Below are 27293 nucleotides of genomic sequence, written 5' to 3' on the forward strand. Positions count from 1 at the left end.
TCTGGTTAAGTCCCAGCCCCATCGAACCCTCCCAGCGCTCCTCCTGATTCGCCGCCGCCGCTCCTCCCCTCGCCGGTGCCTCGTCTCCCCCACCTCCGGCGTGTCCCTCCTCCCATCCGCCGCCCCTCTCTCCGCCACCAGTGCGCCGGAGCAGACCGAACACAGCCGCTCCATCTCCCTTCTCGGAGCACCCCACATCAAGGGAGGCGCCCCGGCGGCCCGCCTCCTCCCCGGATCAATCCACGTAGACGGAGGCGCGAGAGGACCCGCCTCGACCTCTCGAACGTCCATGTGGCCGGCAGAGTCCGCTGGCCTGCGAGCTCCACGCGTGTGGGTCGCCTGCGGGTACGACCGAGGCGGCGCGACGGTGTCTTTCCGCGACGTCCGTGACAGCGGATGGCGGGAGTGACGCTGGATCTCGCGGCGGCGCAGGAATGGAGGCACGGTGGACCTGCTGCCGCCGGCAACATCTCCGGCTCAATGCTGCCGCCCACCACTCCGTCATGCTCCTTCCGGTCACCTCCCCTAACCTGCTGCAGCCCCGTGAGCCCCCTCTCCTCCATGCTGTCCTTCTGTTTTTTGTTTCTTTTTATCAAGTTGAGTATGCTAGCAGTGGAGAAATCATGCCTTCCTCTTTGTGAATCCGTTGTGTGCCATGGCGCTCTAGGTTGTCATGTCATGTATGGCACACGATGGGCCCATCAAAAAAATGTATGGCACGAGGATTGCTTGGATTACTGCACAAATCTGCGGGAAATGTTCTTTCTTTTCTCGTCCTGGTCGCTCCACTTAGTGTTGGTTGGAGCCGGTCAGCACTGTAAACCGTGACTAATAAGTAGCTCCATCACATGTTTCTATCCATTCCATCTTATTTTGTGTATTAGTAACTAGCTCTTCATCCCCAACAAACTGAACTATCCATAATCTTTGTGAAAGCGTGCTCACTGACTTCTGATAGAATGAGCTCATTCTGGTAGCTTTCTATATGCTTAACAATCCCATGCTTGTTCTACTTATGTGCATACTACTTTCTCATTGATGCAGTACTTGTTCTACTAGTAATTAGTCAATTAAGTGCATGTCTAGTTGTTTGTGTATCCTTGAGAATTCCCGAAGCTAAATTCTATTTATGCTTTTCTGTTTTTTTACAGGTGTGCGTCAACTAACTACAACATGGCATGATGGCATGCGTGGCTGCTTCGGTGGAACGAAGCCCCATCTGGGCTTCAAAGTCTCTCCTTACCTGGAAGTCACTCCTGCTTCAGGACATTGCTGGCTGGATGCAGAGCATGGCGGCCATGACGGCGATGGCAAAGCGCCCTAGCAGCAGCAGGAGCGGCAGGTACTGGAGCCGGCGCTAGAGATGGAGGATCTCCTCCATGTCTTCGATCTCCCCGTCAAGCTCACACGACATGGTAAGCTCCTGATCTGTTCTCCTATCCGTGTTTAGACCTAAAAATGCAAGATTTTAGCTTGTTTATGCTTGTGCTCGTGCAGATAAGGAGAAGGGCTTGGTGATGCTCAGTATCATGTCTTTAATTGGATTAGGGTTAATGATTGTACTTCTATTTAGGTGAGTTAATGGTTTTAGTGGTTTCTAGCTTCTGCTAAATATTTGGGCTACAGTGCCTGTATATACATATTATGATCACAAAAATAGAGTTTTTGATATATTGGAATATGTCCATTCCTTGTGTGGCAGAACAAGCAAACAATTTTTTTTTCCTTTTGAGCTCTGCATGAGTATTTGTTCAAACTGAATGTCTGCAGGATGTGTTAAAACCTATGCTCCACTATATTTCAACTTTGTACTCCTTGTCCAGGTTGTGCTGCACTTTGTTGTGTTATTGTCTGCATCTGCATATTTGTGTCATTTTAACTGGAAATTGCATTTCTTTTAGTTTGAATCTTCTAAACATTTTATATTTGCAAGTTTATCTTTGTAAATTAGCCACTTGTTGTGTCTCTTGTAACTAAACTCGCTTCTCTACGTAGTGAAAAGATATGCTAAGCTTCTGCGCGTTCTGACTTTTTTATGGTTTTTATTGTCAGGTCTCTTGTATTCTAGAGAAGAAACTATGGGTGCTTTGCTAATCAACACAGTCTGGAACTTTCAAATTGAAGGTAAGTATATTTTCTGAAAGTTCTCTATTCAGATTCTTATATACATCCTTAACTGAGGTTTTTCCTACACACACAGAAGCAGCCGCAGAGTTACTACAGATAAAAGAACAATGGGGCACAAATTTGGTAAGTTATTGGACGTTCTTCCTCAGGCCATGTTTAAAGGTTTGTTTGTTGGGTCCAAATGAATTAAAACTTTGTATAAGTAAATTGGTGAAGCCTGAGATGCTATCCATTCTAGCACGTTTCTTAACATACCTATCAAATTTGAGCACATGTTAGTATATTTTCTGGAAGTTCTCAGTTCAGATGCTCCCTGAAAAGATATTCTAAGCATCTGTCCGTCTGGTTACAGCAGGTGCACGGGCGAGCTGATGTCAAGAGGCGGAAGGTTGAGTGGCAGGAGTTGCATAGATAGACGGCTGGTGTCGACCATGTCCAGTGGCGCTCTCTTGCCGGTGACGACGACCAGCGATGCCACCACACTGTGCACCCTCCTGCTCAGGCCTTCGCGCCACCCAGACCGAGAGAGCACCCCTGCCCCGGCCTAGCTGCAGGACAACACAAGGCTGTCGTTGTTGTTGTTGTATGAGTTCGTCGACGCACTTCTGCCATTTGGAGGTATAAATCCATCGTTTCATGTATTTTTTTTGTGGTTTCAAGTGTTATTTGTGCAAAGCACCTACCAGATAATGTACTTACCATATTGTTTACTTCGTAGCCTGTTCTGAGCATTGCTATGATAAATCTGTGTTTAGCATGTTTTCACCACTGCGATATTAAATCCTTGTTCAGCGTCCACTTGCCATATGATATTAAATAAGTGCTCAACATCCCTTATGATATAAGGATTTATTTATTCATAAAACCCAGTAGGTGGTCTTTATGTTTATGCTTCTGATTAGTATATTACTCATGCAGTTTTTGATCTTAGTGAGCTCTCTCCTTTCTCCACCTAACTAGTTAACTAGACTAAAATGATCAACTTTTTGTTTTAGAGAGGAGGATAGTTGTGCCATGAGCCATAGTGTTCTAGATTTAGCATGGCAGGAGCTAGCTTTAGTTGTTCAGTACTTGATGCATACAATGATTATCTTTGTTAATCTGTACATACATGTGATCATTTGCTGAATGTGGTGCCTTCGTATTTTAAATGGGAAGAAAAATAACACCGTTTGTCTTTCTAGATGATTGGTACATATTTCTTTCACTTGTGGCAGCTAGCTTCAGTACCTAGTTAAGTTCATTATGTTACAAAGTTCGCTGATACTATTTGCTGTTGACTCTTTCTTAAGCAGCCGGAGGAGTGGATGGGTAAGAAAGATAGGTGGGCAAGTTCTCGGAGCAGTACACCCACTGGTCCAGCATCACCTCGGTCACCTCGGTCGTCGTCAAGGTCCTGTACCTGTTTCAGTTCCTCTTTTGTGGATTCTCGTCTCATGTTTCTCTAGCTGTAGGTTTAATTTTTCAGATATAAAAGACCCCTTTTCTTCCTTATGGGGTTAACTAATCCCTCTGTTTCAGTTTTGTATTTACTTTGTGTAGTTACTCCGCTAAATATGTGAATCAGGGAAACATCAATAATTATAGTGCTTGCCTGAGTGGCTTGTTCTCCATCTAGAAGACTGCAATTGCAAGTGAAAAGAATAATAATGTCTCATAACTTTTCTTTTTTTCAGAAAGTAGTTATTCCACTGAAATTTTTCTTAGTAGCTGGTTACATATATCTTGAAAATTGCGATGCAAATGAAAAGTATAATATTTCTTTGTTTTTCCTTCTAGAATGTAGCTAGCCAATCGATTTTAGTTCGGAACTACTATTATTAGTTATAAAGTTGAAGACGCATGTAAACATATATGGTGTGAAACAACATCCACATATGGTAGTTTGTCAAAGTTCCTGACATATTATTGCAAAAATAGGTTCTGAAGAATGGTGCTGAGGTGAAGTTGCAGAGGAATGCTTCGTGCGTCTTGCAAGCTCCAACTGGTAACGAAGTTGCAGAACAATGTAGCTGAGAATATTTGTACCTGCCTGGTGGAGCTTGAGCTGGTGCTACCGGCATCCACTACGACCCGCTGCCCATGCCTTCGTTGATCGGGACGTCTCCTACAGCACCACGTCCCCCATCGGCGTGCCACAGAAGGTCTTGCTTTCTCTCTCAGTTACTCCCTATTTACCTTGGGCTGCTCGATGTATGTATGCGTTGAGTACGAATGAGGCTCTTTACTGAAATATTCGATTTTGTTTACTACCTTGACGTGATGTTTGGGCAAATCTAATGCTTTTGAATTATTGAAGATGCGATGCTTTATAAAGTTGGTAATTGTCCTTATACGCAATATGTAGTGTTGTACTGAACTCAAACTATGCTTTGTCACACTTTGTAAAGAACAAGTCTTGGTCTTTGTTTTGTTTGGTGTCAGCAGACCAATTAAGGTTTAAATGTTATAGAGAGGTTAAGCAGCTTTAAATGACACTAAACTTCGTGCTTCTGTCAGTGGTGTTGACTACCTGTGTTGTAGTAATGCATCTGTACTAGCAGCAACTGCTTGCCACTATCTTTGTAGATGAACTCTGTTTACCGCCTTATTGATGCATGTGCCATTAGATTACCAAGTTTTGAATTAACATGATCATTTGCTGAATATATATATATATATCATTTAGAGGTTACCATGTTCTCAATTTACATGATAATTTGTTGAGTATATATCATGTAGATCATTTGCTAAATATATATCATCTTATTGTCTAACTTTTGTTTAGTTTGCACTATATCAGGGTCTTCAGGAGAAGGACCTAGATGGTCATGCTGAGAAGGGCATACAGCATAACTGTAAGGCCACCTTCCGTGGAGAAGATAATGAAGCGGTATGCTTGTTCAGTCTATCGTAGTGTGTACTACTTGTAGCACTTTGATATCCACAAATTTACAGCCTGGTTTGTTTTCAGCCTGATACTGTAATTGAGACATTGTATTTTTCATCCAGTAGAGAAGAAACACCTGAAGTTCAAAAGAAAGGCCAATGGTCTCTTCTATGAGCACACCTTGTCTCTCACTGAACATCTTTGTGTGTTTCAACTTGAGTCAGATGCTCTTTGTCTTCAAGAAAGGTAGCACTTTTGCAAACATTGTGCCTGTTTCGATGAATGAGATGTGATCAAACAACATATTCATTTCATTATTTTAGTTCATATATTAATTATTGGGAAATTGGTGATCTAAAATTGTTTAAAACCTGACACAATGTGAATCATTCTTATGGCTCATTCATTAAAGTGTGTGCCCTTTATCTCATGTTGGTTGCCATTTGATCCGATTTGCAAGATTTGATTCTTTTTGAGTTCCCGAATACAAGCATTTGTATGTTCGCCAAGTATTGTTCGCTAGATGCTAAAGCCTGAGATCGTGGATATTAAACTGCATTCATACTGTTGATAGTCACTGCCGTCCACGGGATGCAGTGTTAGGACAATGTTTGCTGCAGGGATTTCTAGCTGTAGAACAGGTTTTTCGGAGAAGAAATGCAACTGTTTGTCATATTTGATTGCAACTCAGTTTATTTTCATGTTTCAAGGTTGGTATTGGCCTGAAGCTAGTATGGGGATGCATAACTCCTGGTTTGGTTTGATAGTGTTGCCATTTAGTGTGTTTGGCAAACTAGGGATCAAGTATGAATGTTCTAAGTAGTGATAATGGTAGTTGTGTATTCTATTTTCTTCTCTAGTCTCTGGTACTAGCAGCTAAACCTGGAAACAGTTCTTGGGTTAAACAGTTAAACAGTTTGGTTTCTTATTGTGGGCTCGACTAATTCAGGTTGTTACGGGTCTAAAGTGTAAATGGCTTGGTTTGGTTTGGGTTTAGAGAGCAAACAGTTGGGTGTGGTTGGGTCGGGGCCTAAACTGTTGGATTCCTAACAGCTGCGTAATTATGGTCAAGACGCGGTTGTTGTATTGGTTTGTGGTGACCGAGCGGGAGTCATTGGTGCCGACGGAGGCCTTGCCACAACAGAAAGAACGTGCTCAATCGCCTGGCCAATGGTGCTAGAAAGACCACGTTGGCACTGGTGGTAGCCTTGCCGCCAAGCTGCAGCTAGAGTAGGTAAAGGTGGGACCAACGGTGGGTATTCCGACAGCGGCGGGTACCAGGACAATGACGTCATGGAGCACACCTGTAGGTGGCGCTTAATTTGGAGAGGATGGTCATGCCGGAAGTGATCACGGGCTTCTCCCTCCTGCGGTCGTCTAGGACGTAGTTCCGGCGCAGCGAGTTGAGGTCTGCGCCCTCGAAGTGGAGCGACATCCGCATGGTGCATGGGCGTGTCCAGCGGCGCTCAATCTGTCCTTTGCATCTTGGGTGCTTGTTGCTTCACTACGTGAATTTCTGTGTCTTTGCTACTGTGCATGTTGCTGCTATTGCATCACATAAATCACCACTTTGTTTCTGTTACGAGTCCTGAAGATGACGCATAGTCCATGTTGAGTTTTGAATGTTAGGTAGCATCTGTGTCGAGATTTAGTAACTTCAGTTGATCATGTACTTATACTTCTTATGATAGATAATTACTCATGTGGGTCCAATTGCTTGGCAGCTGCATAAATCGCCCCTTAGCCTTTGTTACATGCCGTCTAGTTATTCATGTTCTCACGGAATTGCTTACATTACCCGCAACGGCATTTGCCCTGTGTGTTATAGCTCCTTTTTTGTCTACCGATCCAGTGTGTACAAAGAATATGCTCATCCATGATCCATGTGACTACTAACTCATTCTTGCTTATTTGTCTGTTGACTTTGTTGTGGTGACATAAGTGACCCTCCCAAACCAAAAGAGCATGTGTGAGAGCTTCTTCCCATGCTCGACACTTTGATTTTGGGACGAGATTGATGCTTCTCCTGATGTGTATATGCATGCCCGTGTCTTTGTTGTGCTGGTTGTGGCCGCTGCGTCTCACGCGAGGTTGTTGGCTTAGCTGGCCCGCGGCTTCGACTACCTCCTCGGCGAGTTCACCACGGCGTAACCATGATGCTCGTGCTCGGCTACAACATCTCCTGTGAGTTACTGGTATACCCCTTCGACCTCTGGCTCCCATGTGGTCTGTGATGCCATGGTTCTACTTATGCTCTGGTCACCTAGTTTATTATTTCAGAACTTGACATCTTGGCCTGGCTATTAGAGGCCCTGCTGTAGTATTTCTGGTAATTGAAGATTTTGTGTTAATGGTATGAACTTGCTGTTATTATGTTGCTAGTACCATCAATACCAACTGTTGTGTCGGTATTGTGTCGTATTGATCTTTGTTTGATCTAGATCATTCTATGGTTGGTGGGAGCAATGGATATAAACTTGTGCCAATACAAAGTGTTGATCTTGGCATTGTTTTGGTGCCAATACAATGTTGACTTTCATGTTGAGATGTTCTTTTGTTATGTACAGTGCACGCGATTTTGGCATTTACTCTAAAACTTAAATTCCATTTCTAATTTCAGGATGCAAAAGTGGAATAGGACGAGGAAGATTGTTGAGTAGCGTCCTAAGTGGTGGTGGTGGACATGGTGGTAAAGGGGGAAGCAGTTTTGTTAATGGAAGCAGTGCTGACGGTGGAACTACATATGGTAATGCCGATTTGCCTTGTGAACTTGGCAGTGGCAATGACACCACGGGGTCTTCCACAGCTGGTGTTGGTATAACAGGTAACACATATATCAATGATGGACTTTACTACATAGCTGCGCCGGATAAAAGTCTTCCCGTGCGGCGGTTCTTTCATGCAGGAACAGCCCCACCGTGTCAGCTCCATAAATGACTCTTTTCACTATTCGCTGCACCTTCGTCATGTCATAGTACATTAGTACCACAAACATATTACACTAGTAGTAAAATTTATCGCATGCGTGTCTTCATAAAAGCCATTCACATCATACTATAGTGTTAAAAATATGTACTAAATGCCAGATTAATTGTGCCTGCCCGCCAGATTAATTACGCCTAGCTGCCAGATTACAAATTGTGAAAAAAATTGAGCCTAGTTTGCCATGTTCAGTTCGTTACTAATTACTAGATTAACTGGACCCTAATTGCTGATTACTTATGCCTAGTTGCCAGGTTAAACTTTTCATCAGATCCTGATTGCCCGATTACTAATAGCAATTTCCAGGTTAATTAGGCCTAATTGCATGTTTTCTATTGGTGCTAGTTGCATGATTGACTACATTGAACTTGAAATCTGTAGCCGTAGTCGGAGAAATCCATCTTCTACCAAAAGAAGATGCCCCCGCAGCTATTGGATTACACCGTCACCACGTCACTAATCAACTACCATCAATCAATTTGAGAAGGGTGTTTACAAGAAAACTTGAGTAGGAGAAGGTACAGAATCAGCGGGTAACCAACATATGCTACTCGCATCAGAAAAACAAATCGAGAGGGTGGAGGAGAGGAAAAACTCAGGCAATCACGCCAGCCTCTGAAATCAACAGCGGCGTCCTCCATCAGCTCGTCGTCGGGAGCATCCTCGTGCACGTCGCGGGCCTCCATCTACTTGTCGCCGGCGGCCTCCTCGTGCTCGTCGCCGGCCTTCTCCTAGCGCTCGGTGGTGCCCCTCTCGGCGGCGGCCTCCGCAGCATGGCCGGGGATGCACATCTCCGCGGCGTGCTCGGCAGCGGCGATGCAGCACTCCGACGCCCATCCCGTGTGGCGCTCCGCCTCTCGGGTGAGGTGCTCCTCCGCGTGGCCTGAGAGAGAGTAATTATGTGGCTGAGAAAGCTCGTGAGGGGATAAGGACCAAAGGTGAGAGCGATGCGGTTCCTAATAGGGAGCGATGCATTTTTTCCGCCGCACCGGAGGCTCAACGATGCGGCGCCTCTCTTTAGATTTTCCCATCAATGATTGGCCCATATTTTGTCTTGGAAGCGCAGTAGATCTTAATAATTTGTCTTACATTTATTGTAACTGCATTCAAGTGTTGGTTTGTGGGAGGGTGGCAGTTCAACTGATGCTGTAACTAATGCCTCTGTTGGACCTGGAGGTGGTTCTGGAGGTACAGTTCTTCTATTTGTGCGCGCACATTGTCCCTAGCGGAGAGCTCCGTCCTTTCAAGTGCTGGAAGCTTTGGAAGAGCTGGCTGTAGTGGTGCTGGAGTGGAAGGATTCACTTCCATTGGTCTCTCATTCCTATTGGAGATGAATATGTCCTGTTGCAGCTATTGAAGGATCAATACTTGCATGGTCTGATGTGATCTTTTCTCTAATATCACATCTAATTTTCTGTCTTTGTGGGTACTCTGAATTTGCAGTATGTCTTTATGTTTTTCTGGGCACTTAATTCGGATGTATATAAACTGGACATGCAAATAAGTATTCATGTCAAATACCATTTGCCGGTGGACACTGGTTGGGATGAATAACTGAACCTCCTTTTAGTATCTTATTATGACACAGGTTAAGCAAGCAAGCAGCTAGCTCAGATGTTACATGTAGATAATGTATTTTACTCAATCCTTGCATTTTATGACCTGGAGGAATTATGTTTCTTCTCCTTTTGCCATTTACAACTTGAATTATTATGTATGTATCACTTCATATGTTGCCATCATTAAAATTTAGCTAGCTAACTAGATATGATTTGTCACTGTCAATTTATTTTTGTACTGGCATCTGCATTTGTATGTTGTATCCAGTGATCTCATCCGTCGAGAACAGATCTTCCTCTGCTTTGTGCCCTGTATTTCATAATTGTACTGTAGAGTGTATAATTAAGTACTGTATTGATGGATGTTTATATTTCCCATCTCATAATTATCTCTGGTTACCTCTCTTCTCATGGGTGTTATTGGTTAGTACTACCCAAGGATACCTCTCTTCCCTATCATTATTTTTATTCTCGGATAAGATGAAACAAGTCATTATTTGCAATTTTGCATGGTCTTTATTTGTTTGGTGATTGGTGTGGATACATGTATTGTCCTATTTGCAGAAATATAGAGTAAGTTTTACATTGACTTTGCAGGCAGTAGGAGAGAACTTGACCTGGAGCTGCCTGGTCCGGTGTGACATGGCCTTTCTACCTCCGGTGAAGCTGCTGTTGCTGTGTTGGCACACCTTGTGCATGGTTTTAGGCCTGACCATCCCTTGGCTTTGACTACCTTGCTTCTTGCCGTCGTGCTATGACCGCGAGTTCACCGCGCCGCAACCACTGTGGTGGTGATTCTCTGCCTCGTCTATAACCTCTTGAGGTGAGTTCCTGGTTCATCCCCATGTCCTTTTTTTGGCCGATGTAGCAACTGGTCATGAGTTCTGCCTTCTCATGTAGTCAGTTGATGAGCTTGTTAATCTATTGGATGATCTGATTGCTCGCACAAATAAAACAAGTAGACAATTTGCTGGCCTCACAGAAAACGTGATATGCTCTTTCTTATATTTGAATGTAACTGGAGTTTTAATTTAAAAATATTTATAATTTATACCAATGGTCTCTCGGTTCCATACTCCCATTCAAAGAATCAGTGGTAGTGTCTCTCTTATGCATACTGTGGTCACCAGTAATAACAAGCAACAAATGCAGTTTATAACAACTTGACTACTCCCTCCGTCCTAGTTTTTAAGGCATATTCCCCAAAACTATTTGTCCCATAACCTCCACCTCCTAGGCATAATTTTATTTAATGTGGGAGAGAAAGTGGTTGCATGCACCAATAAGGGGAGAGAAAGAGAATGCATGCACCAATGAGGGAGAGAAAGGGGTTGCATGCACCAATGAGAGAGAGAAAATGAGACCCAATCAGCTAATACCTTGGGCCAAGATATTCAAAAATTGTGACTTACAAACTAGGACGGAGGGAGTATTTTTTAGTCTGTAGTGTGCATGCCCTGCTAGAAAATTCAAGTCATCCTGTGTAGTTTACTTGTTTGATTTCAAAATCGACAGGAATAACAGTGGCTGGTTCAGATCAACTTGTGACAGGAGCATTTTGTGCAAAAATATTTGGCTTTGCTATTGATCATGTTCCTTGCATAATCTACAGGAGTAGCACTCTTACTTCGTTTGCAATCACACTCTTGTTTCAATTGCGGTAGGTAGAGACACCCAAGTATTATAGTTTGATGCGTAAGCTACATTTTTGCTTCGAAGCGTGATGTGTGCATTGTGGATGTGTTCATATGGTCAATCATTGTTTCCTGAATGATTTGATTATTGGCTTGATCAATTAGCATCAAAGCTTGAAGACATGTAAAAGTATCAACTCATAGTACTATTTGACTTTGGAGTGTCACTAATTAGGACTTGAAAACTTTTTTATCCTGCCTTTGTCTTGCAATGCTAATTACTTGTTGTAGTTCTAGATTATTTCTATGCAAACATGTTTTGTGTCATGACCTACGTATAATTTTTTTATCACGGGGCTCGAGCTTGTGTATGTTCCATGTTCTTCACCAAACGAGTTAATTTTTTCATGTGCCAGCTAACTTGAATGCTCAACCGGTGGTCCTAGTGAAGCTCTTCTATTTCAATTGCTTGGCAATTTTCTTTGTGCTAAATTATAGTTTCTCAGATTAAAGTTGTTATGTGTTCTTGTGCTCAGCAGTTCCTTATTGTTCTGCCGGTAAATATATATATTTTTGAAATAATTACTCTAAAGTTTATGTGATTAATTGTCATACATCTTCGATTAGCATATGGAAACTTCCTGGTTTCCTTTGTGGCCTCCTGATGGTGGCGACGATGGCGAGTGTAGGGTCGACCATGGCCTCCTGTAGTGCGGTCGTAGGCCATGCTTGGCCCTCTCGGCCTCCTTTTCTTCCTTTGGTTGGTGACACGGCGCTCGTGGCCGGCCATACCGCAACCATGGTGGCGCTGGCCTCACCTCCTTGCCGGTGAGTTCTACGTGCCTCCTCTCTCGTATGTTATCGTGGGCATCCTTGCTCCGTGTGGGATTTCTTAGTTTCTGAGATTGTACATGCTTTTCTAGATCATGCCATGCCTAGTGTGGTTTGTATGACCCAATATACAAGTCATTTAGTGACTTTTAGTTGCGAAACGATCACTTGCCTAGCTTCTAGATCAGATAGTCACTTGCTGATCAATTTTATTTGATATGATGTAACCAATCCTAATGTTGACCAAGTTTTGGTGGTCTAAATAATCGTCAGTTGTTGAACATTTTATTTGTGCATGTGTTGCTTGCGTGCTAAGCAGTAGTTCCCTGTGCCCTTTGTGGAGCTGAAACTTTCTTGGTTTATTGGCGTGCAGGTGATGGGATGTAGATGCGGCAGGTTGTTGTGGCCCTTGCACTTGAAGTGGAGGAGTGGAGCTGGAGTTCGGCCGGCCGGCCATGCTTTCTTTGTCGATTACAGATACAACGGTGCTCGAAGACTCAATACTACCGGTAGTAGTTGATAGGTACGTTCAGGTTGCAGATTCAGCTAGTGTTGTTGGTGGCGTCTGCTTGTTCTTGTACATGCACTTGTCCAATTGTTATCTAATTCATGCTAGTCCATGGAAGATCTTCTTTTCAACCGCATGGCAATGTCTTTGTGCTAAATTTATAGTTTTTCAGATTCAAGGCACTGTATTCTTGGGCTCAACAGTTCCTTCTTGTTCTGCAAGTATATATTTGTTTTTGAAAGAATTACTCTTTGAACTTTATGTGATTAATTGTCATGCATCCTGATCCTGATGGTGGCATAGATGGTGACTACGGGGTCAACCATGACCTCCTGTAGTGCAGTCGTAGGCCATGGTTGGCCCTCAGCCTCCTCTTCACTCTCGCTCCCGATCGATTTCTCCTAGCAGGTAATGAACTGAGAGCTCATCTCTTTTGTGCAATTTTTTAATCATACTTTTATATTCCTAATCTTCTGTGGTAGCAGGCTCTGAGGACCTCCATTTAGTTGTGGAAGGTCAGATTCATCCTATTCTACATCACCAGTTCTCCAAGAAAGGTGAGTGCAACATCAGGTGTGCCTTTTGTAGCATGTTCATGGCAAACAGTTCCTGGATGTTAACTAATTAATTCTGAACACTTTTTTGTTAGGGACCAAGAAGGGTATCAAGGAGTCCTTGTCCTAGAAGGTAGGTTCTGGTGTTACATTCGCTGGTGTTGCATCATTTTTCCAGACAAAGATAATACTGAACCTACAAATCTGAACTGAAATATCACGTCTCTCAGGTGTCCTAGAGGAAGGAGCATTCCCAACAGTAGCCGGAGCAGTAGCTTGCCTTCCCCGAGGCGCAAGTAGAGCTCGTGACATGTGTGCTCACTGGCAGGTAAAACTTCTTTTCTATTGACTACAAGTATTGATTACATGTGTACGTGTATTAATTAATACTAGTACCGCCAAGTACTTGTAAATTAAATTATGAGTTGTTGCTGTCATGTACGAATATGATATTATGTCATATTTGAATTGAGCGAGCTTTTGAAAAGGTTTCGTCGTGGTAAAGAACAACAAAGGCCCTTTAGTTGCCTTCTCTTCTTAATACCAGAGAAATTCCTTCAAAGATATAAGATCCTATAGATTGTTTCAGCACCTATGCAGATCATATTTTCAGCCATGCTCATCATCGTTCACTTTTCAAATTTCCAGGTGACACGTCAGCGCTCTGTTACATATGTTGGAGGCTTGTTGGACCAAATTAAATGGGAGTCTCATAAATAGTTTTTGGTGCCAGTATTCTGGCGGCGGTGGCAAAAGAACACACTTCATGGGAACAGGTTTTGCTGCGAGCAGCGGCAATGATGACAGCTGTGACATGGTGAGATATACCGGTGGCTCTCCACCGTCAGGATCTCATGCACTAGCCCATCTTCATGGTGGGGCCTCGTTCCACCCGCTCCCATTTACTTGTTATGCCACTCCTGATACTCGTTATGCCACTCCTGATCTTGGACTTACCGTGCATCTTCAATTCTTGGACTCTCAAGAACTAGGTACATCTCTTAAAATCCTTCTTGATATTGTTTACGGAGCACTTGAATTAGGAATGAAATGCTATTAGCTTATGGAGATTTTTGCCATCCCTTAAAAAATGTTTTCTATTCTGCATGTAATGATCTGGTTGGTCGTGTGCAGGAAGAGGAGGGTGATGCGGCCCGAACTCGCCTCGCGTGTGTGGCTCTGCCTGGTCCACCGAACTCTCTCGCCGACCGGCCTTGGTGGCCGGCTCGCCTCCGGACAGTAGCTTTGGGTCTGGCGTGACTCAGAAAGCGTCCATCCTTGTGTAGGCAGGGTAATGTTGAGTAGTATAGTCGACAAGTGCGCCAGGCCAGTAGTTGTAATTGTCCAGTAACATCCAGTCCTGTCATTCTTCAAGACATGTACTAGTGTGGTAACCGTTTCTTTTGTTGGTTAGACTTGTGATGGTGCTGGATTGTGTGCTAGACTGGTAGATGAGCTCTGCTGGTTGCACTTTTGTTGTTCATTGTTGGATATGTGTGATCTGAAGTGTAGTAAAAAGATGAGAAGTCATGTTGAATTTATTGACGCACTTGCTAATTTACTAGCTGATATATTACCTTAACTCTTTTCCCCCAGATGGGTCTCCAAGCTGAAATGCTCAAAACGCTGATCTAGCCTGATTGTATCCAGTATTCCCCAGATGCAGTCTGTTTGCGCTTCTTGTAAACAAGGGGCAAATGAATGGAAAGGAAAAAGTAGCGGCAAGCAATCAAGCGTAGATGAAAAAAGTGGCGTCGAGTTTCAAATTTTGAACGAAAACATTGGCCCCCATCGTGTCTATAAGTACTACTGCGTGCGAACGACTTAAGACTTTTGACTCTTGCTTGTTGAGGAGAGGAGAGTGATCGCCATAGCCATTGCTTTGTTCTTCATCAAGGAGAGGAGAGCGTCCTGCAGGCGGCAACTTGGGGCATGACCAGGGTCATTATTGAAAGCGATGCACAAAACCTTGTCCGTGCGGCCAAATCATCAGACTTTGACTTGGCCCCGGAGGGTGTGATCTACAGAGATATTCGGTCCTATGTTAACCATAATTTTTCTTCAGTTTGTTTTGTTCATTGCTCTAGAACTTGTAATAAGGTAGCTCATGCACTTGCTGCGTTGGGTGCAAGCAGTGAGGCTCCGCTCCAATTGTGGACGGATGGACTGCCAAACGAGGTTATGGTGCTGGTGGCCAGCGATCTTGCTGAGCCTACTACTTAATGGAATTATTATGATGTTCCTTCTCAAAAAAAAAAAAAAAAAAAAAGGAGATGAGAGCGCCATGTTTATGGACTGAGGGAGTAGATGAAAATGCAAGGCAGAGGTACAACCTCATTAAGCAAACCATACAAAGGAAATTATTCCATGGACGAGGAGAACAATTTGCTGAGTCAATCCTATTTCGTGTAAACAAAAGCTCTCAAAAATCACGGGTATTGATAGTTGGATATATGCTGCTAATAATGAGAGCAGTTGCTGATTTTAGGGGATTGACCCGCTCCTAATTTAGATTTGGTAGACTATTTAAAGTAGGGAACGTTTTGTGAAAGCAGCCATGTCATTATTATATTTGGAAAAACTAAACAGTCTCGTGGGTGATCCGTGGCACAATAGCACTCCTCCACCATCCATCCTCTCCGTCTGCTCCTTCCAAAACAAGTGGAACAAATCAGTTATTACTAGGCCCATAATAATCGCAGGGAATCAATCGCCACAGCCTAATTTCGAATGAAAACAGCGGCGGCAACCGGTGGAGTTGAAAAACTGGCGCCAAGTTTAGAGTTTTGAACGAAAACATCTATCTCTTGGCCTGCTGTCTATATATACTAGGAGAGGTGAAGCCTACGCGTGCGTCGCGTGTGACTTAGACTTTGACTCTTGCTCGGTGAGGCGAGGCGAGGCGAGGCGAGGAGAGAGGAAACTCCGTCGCCGCTGATTCCGATCAACTTCATCTCGTGGTTTCCGTCATCTGGGCTTCAAAGTCTCTCCTTACCTGGAAGTCACTCCTGCTTCAGGACATTGCTGGCTGGATGCGAGCATGGCGGCCATGACGGCGATGGCAAAGCGCCTAGCAGCAGCAGGAGCGGCAGGTCGGAGCCGGCGCTAGAGATGGAGGATCTCCTCCATGTCTTCGATCTCCCGTCAAGCTCACACGACATGGTAAGCTCTGATCTGTTCTCCTATCCGTGTTTAGACCTAAAAATGCAAGATTTTAGCTTGTTTATGCTTGTGCTCGTGCAGATAAGGAGAAGGGCTTGGTGATGCTCAGTATCATGTCTTTAATTGGATTAGGGTTAATGATTGTACTTCTATTTAGGTGAGTTAATGGTTTTAGTGGTTTCTAGCTTCTGCTAAATATTTGGGCTACAGTGCCTGTATATACATATTATGATCACAAAAATAGAGTTTTTGATATATTGGAATATGTCCATTCCTTGTGTGGCAGAACAAGCAAACAATTTTTTCCTTTTGAGCTCTTGCATGAGTATTTGTTCAAACTGAATGTCTGGGATGTGTTAAAACCTATGCTCCACTATATTTCAACTTTGTACTCCTTGTCCAGGTTGTGCTGCACTTTGTTGTGTTATTGTCTGCATCTGCATATTTGTGTCATTTTAACTGGAAATTGCATTTCTTTTAGTTTGAATCTTCTAAACATTTTATATTTGCAAGTTTATCTTTGTAAATTAGCCACTTGTTGTGTCTCTTGTAACTAAACTCGCTTCTCTACGTAGTGAAAAGATATGCTAAGCTTCTGCGCGTTCTGACTTTTTTATGGTTTTTATTGTCAGGTCTCTTGTATTCTAGAGAAGAAACTATGGGTGCTTTGCTAATCAACACAGTCTGGAACTTTCAAATTGAAGGTAAGTATATTTTCTGAAAGTTCTCTATTCAGATTCTTATATACATCCTTAAGCGAGGTTTTTCCTACACACACGAAGCAGCCGCAGAGTTACTACGAGATAAAAGAACAATGGGGCACAAATTTGGTAAGTTATTGGACGTTCTTCCTCGGGCCATGTTTAAAGGTTTGTTTGTTGGGTCCAAATGAATTAAAACTTTGTATAAGTAAATTGGTGAAGCCTGAGATGCTATCCATTCTAGCACGTTTCTTAACATACCTATCAAATTTGAGCACATGTTAGTATATTTTCTGGAAGTTCTCGGTTCAGATGCTCCTGAAAAGATATTCTAAGCATCTGTCCGTCTGGTTACAGCAGGTGCACGGCGAGCTGATGTCAAGAGGCGGAAGGTTGAGTGGCAGGAGTTGCATAGATAGACGGCTGGTGTCGACCATGTCCAGTGGCGCTCTCTTGCCGGTGACGACGACCAGCGATGCCACCACACTTTGTGCACCCTCCTGCTCGGGCCTTCGCGCCACCCAGACCGAGAGAGCACCCCTGCCCCGGCCTAGCTGCAGGACAACACAAGGCTGTCGTTGTTGTTGTTGTATGAGTTCGTCGACGCACTTCTGCCATTTGGAGGTATAAATCCATCGTTTCATGTATTTTTTGTGGTTTCAAGTGTTATTTGTGCAAAGCACCTACCAGATAATGTACTTACCATATTGTTTACTTCGTAGCCTGTTACGAGCATTGCTATGATAAATCTGTGTTTAGCATGTTTTCACCACTGCGATATTAAATCCTTGTTCAGCGTCCACTTGCCATATGATATTAAATAAGTGCTCAACATCCCTTATGATATAAGGATTTATTTATTCATAAAACCCAGTAGGTGGTCTTTATGTTTATGCTTCGATTAGTATATTACTCATGCAGTTTTTGATCTTAGTGAGCTCTCTCCTTTCTCCACCTAACTAGTTAACTAGACTAAAATGATCAACTTTTTGTTTTAGAGAGGAGGATAGTTGTGCCATGAGCCATAGTGTTCTAGATTTAGCATGGCAGGAGCTAGCTTTAGTTGTTCAGTACTTGATGCATACAATGATTATCTTTGTTAATCTGTACATACATGTGATCATTTGCTGAATGTGGTGCCTTCGTATTTTAAATGGGAAGAAAAATAACACCGTTTGTCTTTCTAGATGATTGGTACATATTTCTTTCACTTGTGGCAGCTAGCTTCAGTACCTAGTTAAGTTCATTATGTTACAAAGTTCGCTGATACTATTTGCTGTTGACTCTTTCTTAAGCAGCCGGAGGAGTGGATGGGTAAGAAAGATAGGTGGGCAAGTTCTCGGAGCAGTACACCCACTGGTCCAGCATCACCTCGGTCACCTCGGTCGTCGTCAAGGTCCTGTACCTGTTTCAGTTCCTCTTTTGTGGATTCTCGTCTCATGTTTCTCTAGCTGTAGGTTTAATTTTTCAGATATAAAAGACCCCTTTTCTTCCTTATGGGGTTAACTAATCCCTCTGTTTCAGTTTTGTATTTACTTTGTGTAGTTACTCCGCTAAATATGTGAATCAGGGAAACATCAATAATTATAGTGCTTGCCTGAGTGGCTTGTTCTCCATCTAGAAGACTGCAATTGCAAGTGAAAAGAATAATAATGTCTCATAACTTTTCTTTTTTTCAGAAAGTAGTTATTCCACTGAAATTTTTCTTAGTAGCTGGTTACATATATCTTGAAAATTGCGATGCAAATGAAAAGTATAATATTTCTTTGTTTTTCCTTCTAGAATGTAGCTAGCCAATCGATTTTAGTTCGGAACTACTATTATTAGTTATAAAGTTGAAGACGCATGTAAACATATATGGTGTGAAACAACATCCACATATGGTAGTTTGTCAAAGTTCCTGACATATTATTGCAAAAATAGGTTCTGAAGAATGGTGCTGAGGTGAAGTTGCAGAGGAATGCTTCGTGCGTCTTGCAAGCTCCAACTGGTAACGAAGTTGCAGAACAATGTAGCTGAGAATATTTGTACCTGCCTGGTGGAGCTTGAGCTGGTGCTACCGGCATCCACTACGACCTGCTGCCCATGCCTTCGTTGACTGGGACGTCTCCTACAGCACCACGTCCCCCATCGGCGTGCCACAGAAGGTCTTGCTTTCTCTCTCAGTTACTCCCTATTTACCTTGGGCTGCTCGATGTATGTATGCGTTGAGTACGAATGAGGCTCTTTACTGAAATATTCGATTTTGTTTACTACCTTGACGTGATGTTTGGGCAAATCTAATGCTTTTGAATTATTGAAGATGCGATGCTTTATAAAGTTGGTAATTGTCCTTATACGCAATATGTAGTGTTGTACTGAACTCAAACTATGCTTTGTCACACTTTGTAAAGAACAAGTCTTGGTCTTTGTTTTGTTTGGTGTCAGCAGACCAATTAAGGTTTAAATGTTATAGAGAGGTTAAGCAGCTTTAAATGACACTAAACTTCGTGCTTCTGTCAGTGGTGTTGACTACCTGTGTTGTAGTAATGCATCTGTACTAGCAGCAACTGCTTGCCACTATCTTTGTAGATGAACTCTGTTTACCGCCTTATTGATGCATGTGCCATTAGATTACCAAGTTTTGAATTAACATGATCATTTGCTGAATATATATATATATATCATTTAGAGGTTACCATGTTCTCAATTTACATGATAATTTGTTGAGTATATATCATGTAGATCATTTGCTAAATATATATCATCTTATTGTCTAACTTTTGTTTAGTTTGCACTATATCAGGGTCTTCAGGAGAAGGACCTAGATGGTCATGCTGAGAAGGGCATACAGCATAACCAGAAGGCCACCTTCCGTGGAGAAGATAATGAAGCGGTATGCTTGTTCAGTCTATCGTAGTGTGTACTACTTGTAGCACTTTGATATCCACAAATTTACAGCCTGGTTTGTTTTCAGCCTGATACTGTAATTGAGACATTGTATTTTTCATCCAGTAGAGAAGAAACACCTGAAGTTCAAAAGAAAGGCCAATGGTCTCTTCTATGAGCACACCTTGTCTCTCACTGAACATCTTTGTGTGTTTCAACTTGAGTCAGATGCTCTTTGTCTTCAAGAAAGGTAGCACTTTTGCAAACATTGTGCCTGTTTCGATGAATGAGATGTGATCAAACAACATATTCATTTCATTATTTTAGTTCATATATTAATTATTGGGAAATTGGTGATCTAAAATTGTTTAAAACCTGACACAATGTGAATCATTCTTATGGCTCATTCATTAAAGTGTGTGCCCTTTATCTCATGTTGGTTGCCATTTGATCCGATTTGCAAGATTTGATTCTTTTTTGAGTTCCCGAATACAAGCATTTGTATGTTCGCCAAGTATTGTTCGCTAGATGCTAAAGCCTGAGATCGTGGATATTAAACTGCATTCATACTGTTGATAGTCACTGCCGTCCACGGGATGCAGTGTTAGGACAATGTTTGCTGCAGGGATTTCTAGCTGTAGAACAGGTTTTTCGGAGAAGAAATGCAACTGTTTGTCATATTTGATTGCAACTCAGTTTATTTTCATGTTTCAAGGTTGGTATTGGCCTGAAGCTAGTATGGGGATGCATAACTCCTGGTTTGGTTTGATAGTGTTGCCATTTAGTGTGTTTGGCAAACTAGGGGATCAAGTATGAATGTTCTAAGTAGTGCTAATGGTAGTTGTGGATTCTATTTTCTTCTCTAGTCTCTGGTACTAGCAGCTAAACCTGGAAACAGTTCTTGGGTTAAACAGTTAAACAGTTTGGTTTCTTATTGTGGGCTCGACTAATTCAGGTTGTTACGGGTCTAAAGTGTAAATGGCTTGGTTTGGTTTGGGTTTAGAGAGCAAACAGTTGGGTGTGGTTGGGTCGGGGCCTAAACTGTTGGATTCCTAACAGCTGCGTAATTATGGTCAAGACGCGGTTGTTGTATTGGTTTGTGGTGACCGAGCGGGAGTCATTGGTGCCGACGGAGGCCTTGCCACAACAGAAAGAACGTGCTCAATCGCCTGGCCAATGGTGCTAGAAAGACCACGTTGGCACTGGTGGTAGCCTTGCCGCCAAGCTGCTGCAGCTAGAGTAGGTAAAGGTGGGACCAACAGTGGGTATTCCGACAGCGGCGGGTACCAGGACAGCGACGTCATGGAGCACACCTGTAGGTGGCGCTTAATTTGGAGAGGATGGTCATGCCGGAAGTGATCTGGGCTTCTCCCTCCTCTGGTCGTCTAGGACGTAGTTCCGGCGCAGCAGGTTGAGGTCTGCGCCCTCGAAGTGGAGCAGCATCCGCATGGTGCATGGCTGTGTCCAGCAGCGCTCAATCTGTCCTTTGCATCTTGGGTGCTTGTTGCTTCACTACGTGAATTTCTGTGTCTTTGCTACTGTGCATGTTGCTGCTATTGCATCACATAAATCACCACTTTGTTTCTTTTACGAGTCCTGAAGATGACGCATAGTCCATGTTGAGTTTTGAATGTTAGGTAGCATCTGTGTCGAGATTTAGTAACTTCAGTTGATCATGTACTTATACTTCTTATGATAGATAATTACTCATGTGGGTCCAATTGCTTGGCAGCTGCATAAATCGCCCCTTAGCCTTTGTTACATCTTTGTCTAGTTATTCATGTTCTCACGGAATTGCTTCTGTTACCTGCAACGGCATTTGCCCTGTGTGTTATAGCTCCTTTTTTGTCTACTGATCCAGTGTGTACAAAGAATATGCTCATCCATGATCCATGTGACTACTAACTCATTCTTGCTTATTTGTCTGTTGACAGCTGTTGTGGTGACATAAGTGACCCTCCCAAACCAAAAGAGCATGTGTGAGAGCTTCTTCCCATGCTCTGACACTTTGATTTTGGGACGAGATTGATGCTTCTCCTGATGTGTATATGCATGCCTGTGCTGCTGTTGTGCTGGTTGTGGCCGCCTGCGTCTCACGCGAGGTTGTTGGCTTAGCTGGCCCGCGGCTTCGACTACCTCCTCGGCGAGTTCACCACGGCGTAACCATGATGCTCGTGCTCGGCTACAACATCTCCTGTGAGTTACTGGTATACCCCTTCGACCTCTGGCTCCCATGTGGTCTGTGATGCCATGGTTCTACTTATGCTCTGGTCACCTAGTTTATTATTTCAGAACTTGACATCTTGGCCTGGCTATTAGAGGCCCTGCTGTAGTATTTCTGGTAATTGAAGATTTTGTGTTAATGGTATGAACTTGCTGTTATTATGTTGCTAGTACCATCAATACCAACTGTTGTGTCGGTATTGTGTCGTATTGATCTTTGTTTGATCTAGATCATTCTATGGTTGGTGGGAGCAATGGATATAAACTTGTGCCAATACAAAGTGCTGATCTTGGCATTGTTTTGGTGCCAATACAATGTTGACTTTCATGTTGAGATGTTCTTTTTTGTTATGTACAGTGCACGCGATTTTGGCATTTACTCTAAAACTTAAATTCCATTTCTAATTTCAGGATGCAAAAGTGGAATAGGACGAGGAAGATTGTTGAGTAGCGTCCTAAGTGGTGGTGGTGGACATGGTGGTAAAGGGGGAAGCAGTTTTGTTAATGGAAGCAGTGCTGACGGTGGAACTACATATGGTAATGCCGATTTGCCTTGTGAACTTGGCAGTGGCAATGACACCACGGGGTCTTCCACAGCTGGTGTTGGTATAACAGGTAACACATATATCAATGATGGACTTTACTACATAGCTGCGCCGGATAAAAGTCTTCCCGTGCGGCGGTTCTTTCATGCAGGAACAGCCCCACTGTGTCAGCTCCATAAATGACTCTTTTCACTATTCGCTGCACCTTCGTCATGTCATAGTACATTAGTACCACAAACATATTACACTAGTAGTAAAATTTATCGCATGCGTGTCTTCATAAAAGCCATTCACATCATACTATAGTGTTAAAAATATGTACTAAATGCCAGATTAATTGTGCCTGCCCGCCAGATTAATTACGCCTAGCTGCCAGATTACAAATTGTGAAAAAAATTGAGCCTAGTTTGCCATGTTCAGTTCGTTACTAATTACTAGATTAACTGGACCCTAATTGCTGATTACTTATGCCTAGTTGCCAGGTTAAACTTTTCATCAGATACTGATTGCCAGATTACTAATAGCAATTTCCAGGTTAATTAGGCCTAATTGCATGTTTTCTATTGGTGCTAGTTGCATGATTGACTACATTCAGAACTTGAAATCTGTAGCCGTAGTCGGAGAAATCCATCTTCTACCAAAAGAAGATGCCCCTGCAGCTATTGGATTACACCGTCACCACGTCACTAATCAACTACCAGCAATCAATTTGAGAAGGGTGTTTACAAGAAAACTTGAGTAGGAGAAGGTACAGAATCAGCAGGTAACCAACATATGCTACTCGCATCAGAAAAACAAATCGAGAGGGTGGAGGAGAGGAAAAACTCAGGCAATCACGCCAGCCTCTGAAATCAACAGCGGCGTCCTCCATCAGCTCGTCGTCGGGAGCATCCTCGTGCACGTCGCGGGCCTCCATCTACTTGTCGCCGGCGGCCTCCTCGTGCTCGTCGCCGGCGGCCTTCTCCTAGCGCTCGGTGGTGCCCCTCTCGGCGGCGGCCTCCGCAGCATGGCCGGGGATGCACATCTCCGCGGCGTGCTCGGCAGCGGCGATGCAGCACTCCGACGCCCATCCCGTGTGGCGCTCCGCCTCTCGGGTGAGGTGCTCCTCCGCGTGGCCTGAGAGAGAGTAATTATGTGGCTGAGAAAGCTCGTGAGGGGATAAGGACCAAAGGTGAGAGCGATGCGGTTCCTAATAGGGAGCGATGCATTTTTTCCGCCGCACCGGAGGCTCAACGATGCGGCGCCTCTCTTTAGATTTTCCCATCAATGATTGGCCCATATTTTGTCTTGGAAGCGCAGTAGATCTTAATAATTTGTCTTACATTTATTGTAACTGCATTCAAGTGTTGGTTTGTGGGAGGGTGGCAGTTCAACTGATGCTGTAACTAATGCCTCTGTTGGACCTGGAGGTGGTTCTGGAGGTACAGTTCTTCTATTTGTGCGCGCACATTGTCCCTAGCGGAGAGCTCCGTCCTTTCAAGTGCTGGAAGCTTTGGAAGAGCTGGCAGTAGTGGTGCAGGAGGGGAAGGATTCACTTCCATTGGTCTCACATTCCTATTGGAGATGAATATGTCCTGTTGCAGCTATTGAAGGATCAATACTTGCATGGTCTGATGTGATCTTTTCTCTAATATCACATCTAATTTTCTGTCTTTGTGGGTACTCTGAATTTGCAGTATGTCTTTATGTTTTTCTGGGCACTTAATTCGGATGTATATAAACTGGACATGCAAATAAGTATTCATGTCAAATACCATTTGCCGGTGGACACTGGTTGGGATGAATAACTGAACCTCCTTTTAGTATCTTATTATGACACAGGTTAAGCAAGCAAGCAGCTAGCTCAGATGTTACATGTAGATAATGTATTTTACTCAATCCTTGCATTTTATGACCTGGAGGAATTATGTTTCTTCTCCTTTTGCCATTTACAACTTGAATTATTATGTATGTATCACTTCATATGTTGCCATCATTAAAATTTAGCTAGCTAACTAGATATGATTTGTCACTGTCAATTTATTTTTGTACTGGCATCTGCATTTGTATGTTGTATCCAGTGATCTCATCCGTCGAGAACAGATCTTCCTCTGCTTTGTGCCCTGTATTTCATAATTGTACTGTAGAGTGTATAATTAAGTACTGTATTGATGGATGTTTATATTTCCCATCTCATAATTATCTCTGGTTACCTCTCTTCTCATGGGTGTTATTGGTTAGTACTACCCAAGGATACCTCTCTTCCCTATCATTATTTTTATTCTCGGATAAGATGAAACAAGTCATTATTTGCAATTTTGCATGGTCTTTATTTGTTTGGTGATTGGTGTGGATACATGTATTGTCCTATTTGCAGAAATATAGAGTAAGTTTTACATTGACTTTGCAGGCAGTAGGAGAGAACTTGACCTGGAGCTGCCTGGTCCGGTGTGACATGGCCTTTCTACCTCCGGTGAAGCTGCTGTTGCTGTGTTGGCACACCTTGTGCATGGTTTTAGGCCTGACCATCCCTTGGCTTTGACTACCTTGCTTCTTGCCGTCGTGCTATGACCGCGAGTTCACCGCGCCGCAACCACTGTGGTGGTGATTCTCTGCCTCGTCTATAACCTCTTGAGGTGAGTTCCTGGTTCATCCCCATGTCCTTTTTTTGGCCGATGTAGCAACTGGTCATGAGTTCTGCCTTCTCATGTAGTCAGTTGATGAGCTTGTTAATCTATTGGATGATCTGATTGCTCGCACAAATAAAACAAGTAGACAATTTGCTGGCCTCACAGAAAACGTGATATGCTCTTTCTTATATTTGAATGTAACTGGAGTTTTAATTTAAAAATATTTATAATTTATACCAATGGTCTCTCGGTTCCATACTCCCATTCAAAGAATCAGTGGTAGTGTCTCTCTTATGCATACTGTGGTCACCAGTAATAACAAGCAACAAATGCAGTTTATAACAACTTGACTACTCCCTCCGTCCTAGTTTTTAAGGCATATTCCCCAAAACTATTTGTCCCATAACCTCCACCTCCTAGGCATAATTTTATTTAATGTGGGAGAGAAAGTGGTTGCATGCACCAATAAGGGGAGAGAAAGAGAATGCATGCACCAATGAGGGAGAGAAAGGGGTTGCATGCACCAATGAGAGAGAGAAAATGAGACCCAATCAGCTAATACCTTGGGCCAAGATATTCAAAAATTGTGACTTACAAACTAGGACGGAGGGAGTATTTTTTAGTCTGTAGTGTGCATGCCCTGCTAGAAAATTCAAGTCATCCTGTGTAGTTTACTTGTTTGATTTCAAAATCGACAGGAATAACAGTGGCTGGTTCAGATCAACTTGTGACAGGAGCATTTTGTGCAAAAATATTTGGCTTTGCTATTGATCATGTTCCTTGCATAATCTACAGGAGTAGCACTCTTACTTCGTTTGCAATCACACTCTTGTTTCAATTGCGGTAGGTAGAGACACCCAAGTATTATAGTTTGATGCGTAAGCTACATTTTTGCTTCGAAGCGTGATGTGTGCATTGTGGATGTGTTCATATGGTCAATCATTGTTTCCTGAATGATTTGATTATTGGCTTGATCAATTAGCATCAAAGCTTGAAGACATGTAAAAGTATCAACTCATAGTACTATTTGACTTTGGAGTGTCACTAATTAGGACTTGAAAACTTTTTTTTATCTGGCACTGTCTTGCAATGCTAATTACTTGTTGTAGTTCTAGATTATTTCTATGCAAACATGTTTTGTGTCATGACCTACGTATAATTTTTTTATCACGGGGCTCGAGCTTGTGTATGTTCCATGTTCTTCACCAAACGAGTTAATTTTTTTTCATGTGCCAGCTAACTTGAATGCTCAACCGGTGGTCCTAGTGAAGCTCTTCTATTTCAATTGCTTGGCAATTTTCTTTGTGCTAAATTATAGTTTCTCAGATTAAAGTTGTTATGTGTTCTTGTGCTCAGCAGTTCCTTATTGTTCTGCCAGTAAATATATATATTTTTGAAATAATTACTCTAAAGTTTATGTGATTAATTGTCATACATCTTCAGTTAGCATATGGAAACTTCCTGGTTTCCTTTGTGGCCTCCTGATGGTGGCGACGATGGCGAGTGTAGGGTCGACCATGGCCTCCTGTAGTGCAGTCGTAGGCCATGCTTGGCCCTCTCGGCCTCCTTTTCTTCCTTTGGTTGGTGACACGGCGCTCGTGCTGGCCATACCGCAACCATGGTGGCGCTGGCCTCACCTCCTTGCCGGTGAGTTCTACGTGCCTCCTCTCTCGTATGTTATCGTGGGCATCCTTGCTCCGTGTGGGATTTCTTAGTTTCTGAGATTGTACATGCTTTTCTAGATCATGCCATGCCTAGTGTGGTTTGTATGACCCAATATACAAGTCATTTAGTGACTTTTAGTTGCAGAACGATCACTTGCCTAGCTTCTAGATCAGATAGTCACTTGCTGATCAATTTTATTTGATATGATGTAACCAATCCTAATGTTGACCAAGTTTTGGTGGTCTAAATAATCGTCAGTTGTTGAACATTTTATTTGTGCATGTGTTGCTTGCGTGCTAAGCAGTAGTTCCCTGTGCCCTTTGTGGAGCTGAAACTTTCTTGGTTTATTGGCGTGCAGGTGATGGGATGTAGATGCGGCAGGTTGTTGTGGCCCTTGCACTTGAAGTGGAGGAGTGGAGCTGGAGTTCCGCCGGCCGGCCATGCTTTCTTTGTCGA

At 43.1% G+C, this 27293-nt stretch overlaps 1 protein-coding gene and 2 long non-coding RNA genes across 3 annotated transcripts; all 3 read left to right on the forward strand.

Moving 5' to 3' along the window:
- Nucleotides 1-27269, forward strand: LOC127314020 (uncharacterized). The gene is made up of 15 exons (XM_071820037.1): nucleotides 1-543; nucleotides 1152-1415; nucleotides 1498-1573; nucleotides 2053-2124; nucleotides 2201-2250; nucleotides 17285-17551; nucleotides 18226-18323; nucleotides 18851-19074; nucleotides 19713-19802; nucleotides 19922-20045; nucleotides 21730-22002; nucleotides 22430-22633; nucleotides 24953-25178; nucleotides 26616-26819; nucleotides 27196-27269. Exons 4-8 carry the CDS (start codon nucleotides 2079-2081, stop codon nucleotides 18855-18857), a joined length of 468 nt encoding a protein of 155 aa, XP_071676138.1. The 5' UTR covers nucleotides 1-543; nucleotides 1152-1415; nucleotides 1498-1573; nucleotides 2053-2078; the 3' UTR covers nucleotides 18858-19074; nucleotides 19713-19802; nucleotides 19922-20045; nucleotides 21730-22002; nucleotides 22430-22633; nucleotides 24953-25178; nucleotides 26616-26819; nucleotides 27196-27269.
- On the forward strand, nucleotides 7090-11402 carry LOC139833466 (uncharacterized). Its single transcript, XR_011749286.1, has 3 exons — nucleotides 7090-7191; nucleotides 7617-7820; nucleotides 10135-11402. It is a non-coding gene; the product is annotated as an uncharacterized lncRNA (long non-coding RNA).
- LOC127314053 (uncharacterized) lies at nucleotides 12694-14859 on the forward strand. Its single transcript, XR_007859316.2, has 6 exons — nucleotides 12694-12918; nucleotides 12996-13067; nucleotides 13160-13197; nucleotides 13295-13392; nucleotides 13713-14056; nucleotides 14199-14859. It is a non-coding gene; the product is annotated as an uncharacterized lncRNA (long non-coding RNA).
- Nucleotides 27270-27293: the final 24 nt, after the last annotated feature.

This window comes from Lolium perenne, chromosome 1 (assembly GCF_019359855.2).
Source record: "Lolium perenne isolate Kyuss_39 chromosome 1, Kyuss_2.0, whole genome shotgun sequence".
NCBI classification, from domain to species: Eukaryota; Viridiplantae; Streptophyta; class Magnoliopsida; order Poales; family Poaceae; genus Lolium; species Lolium perenne.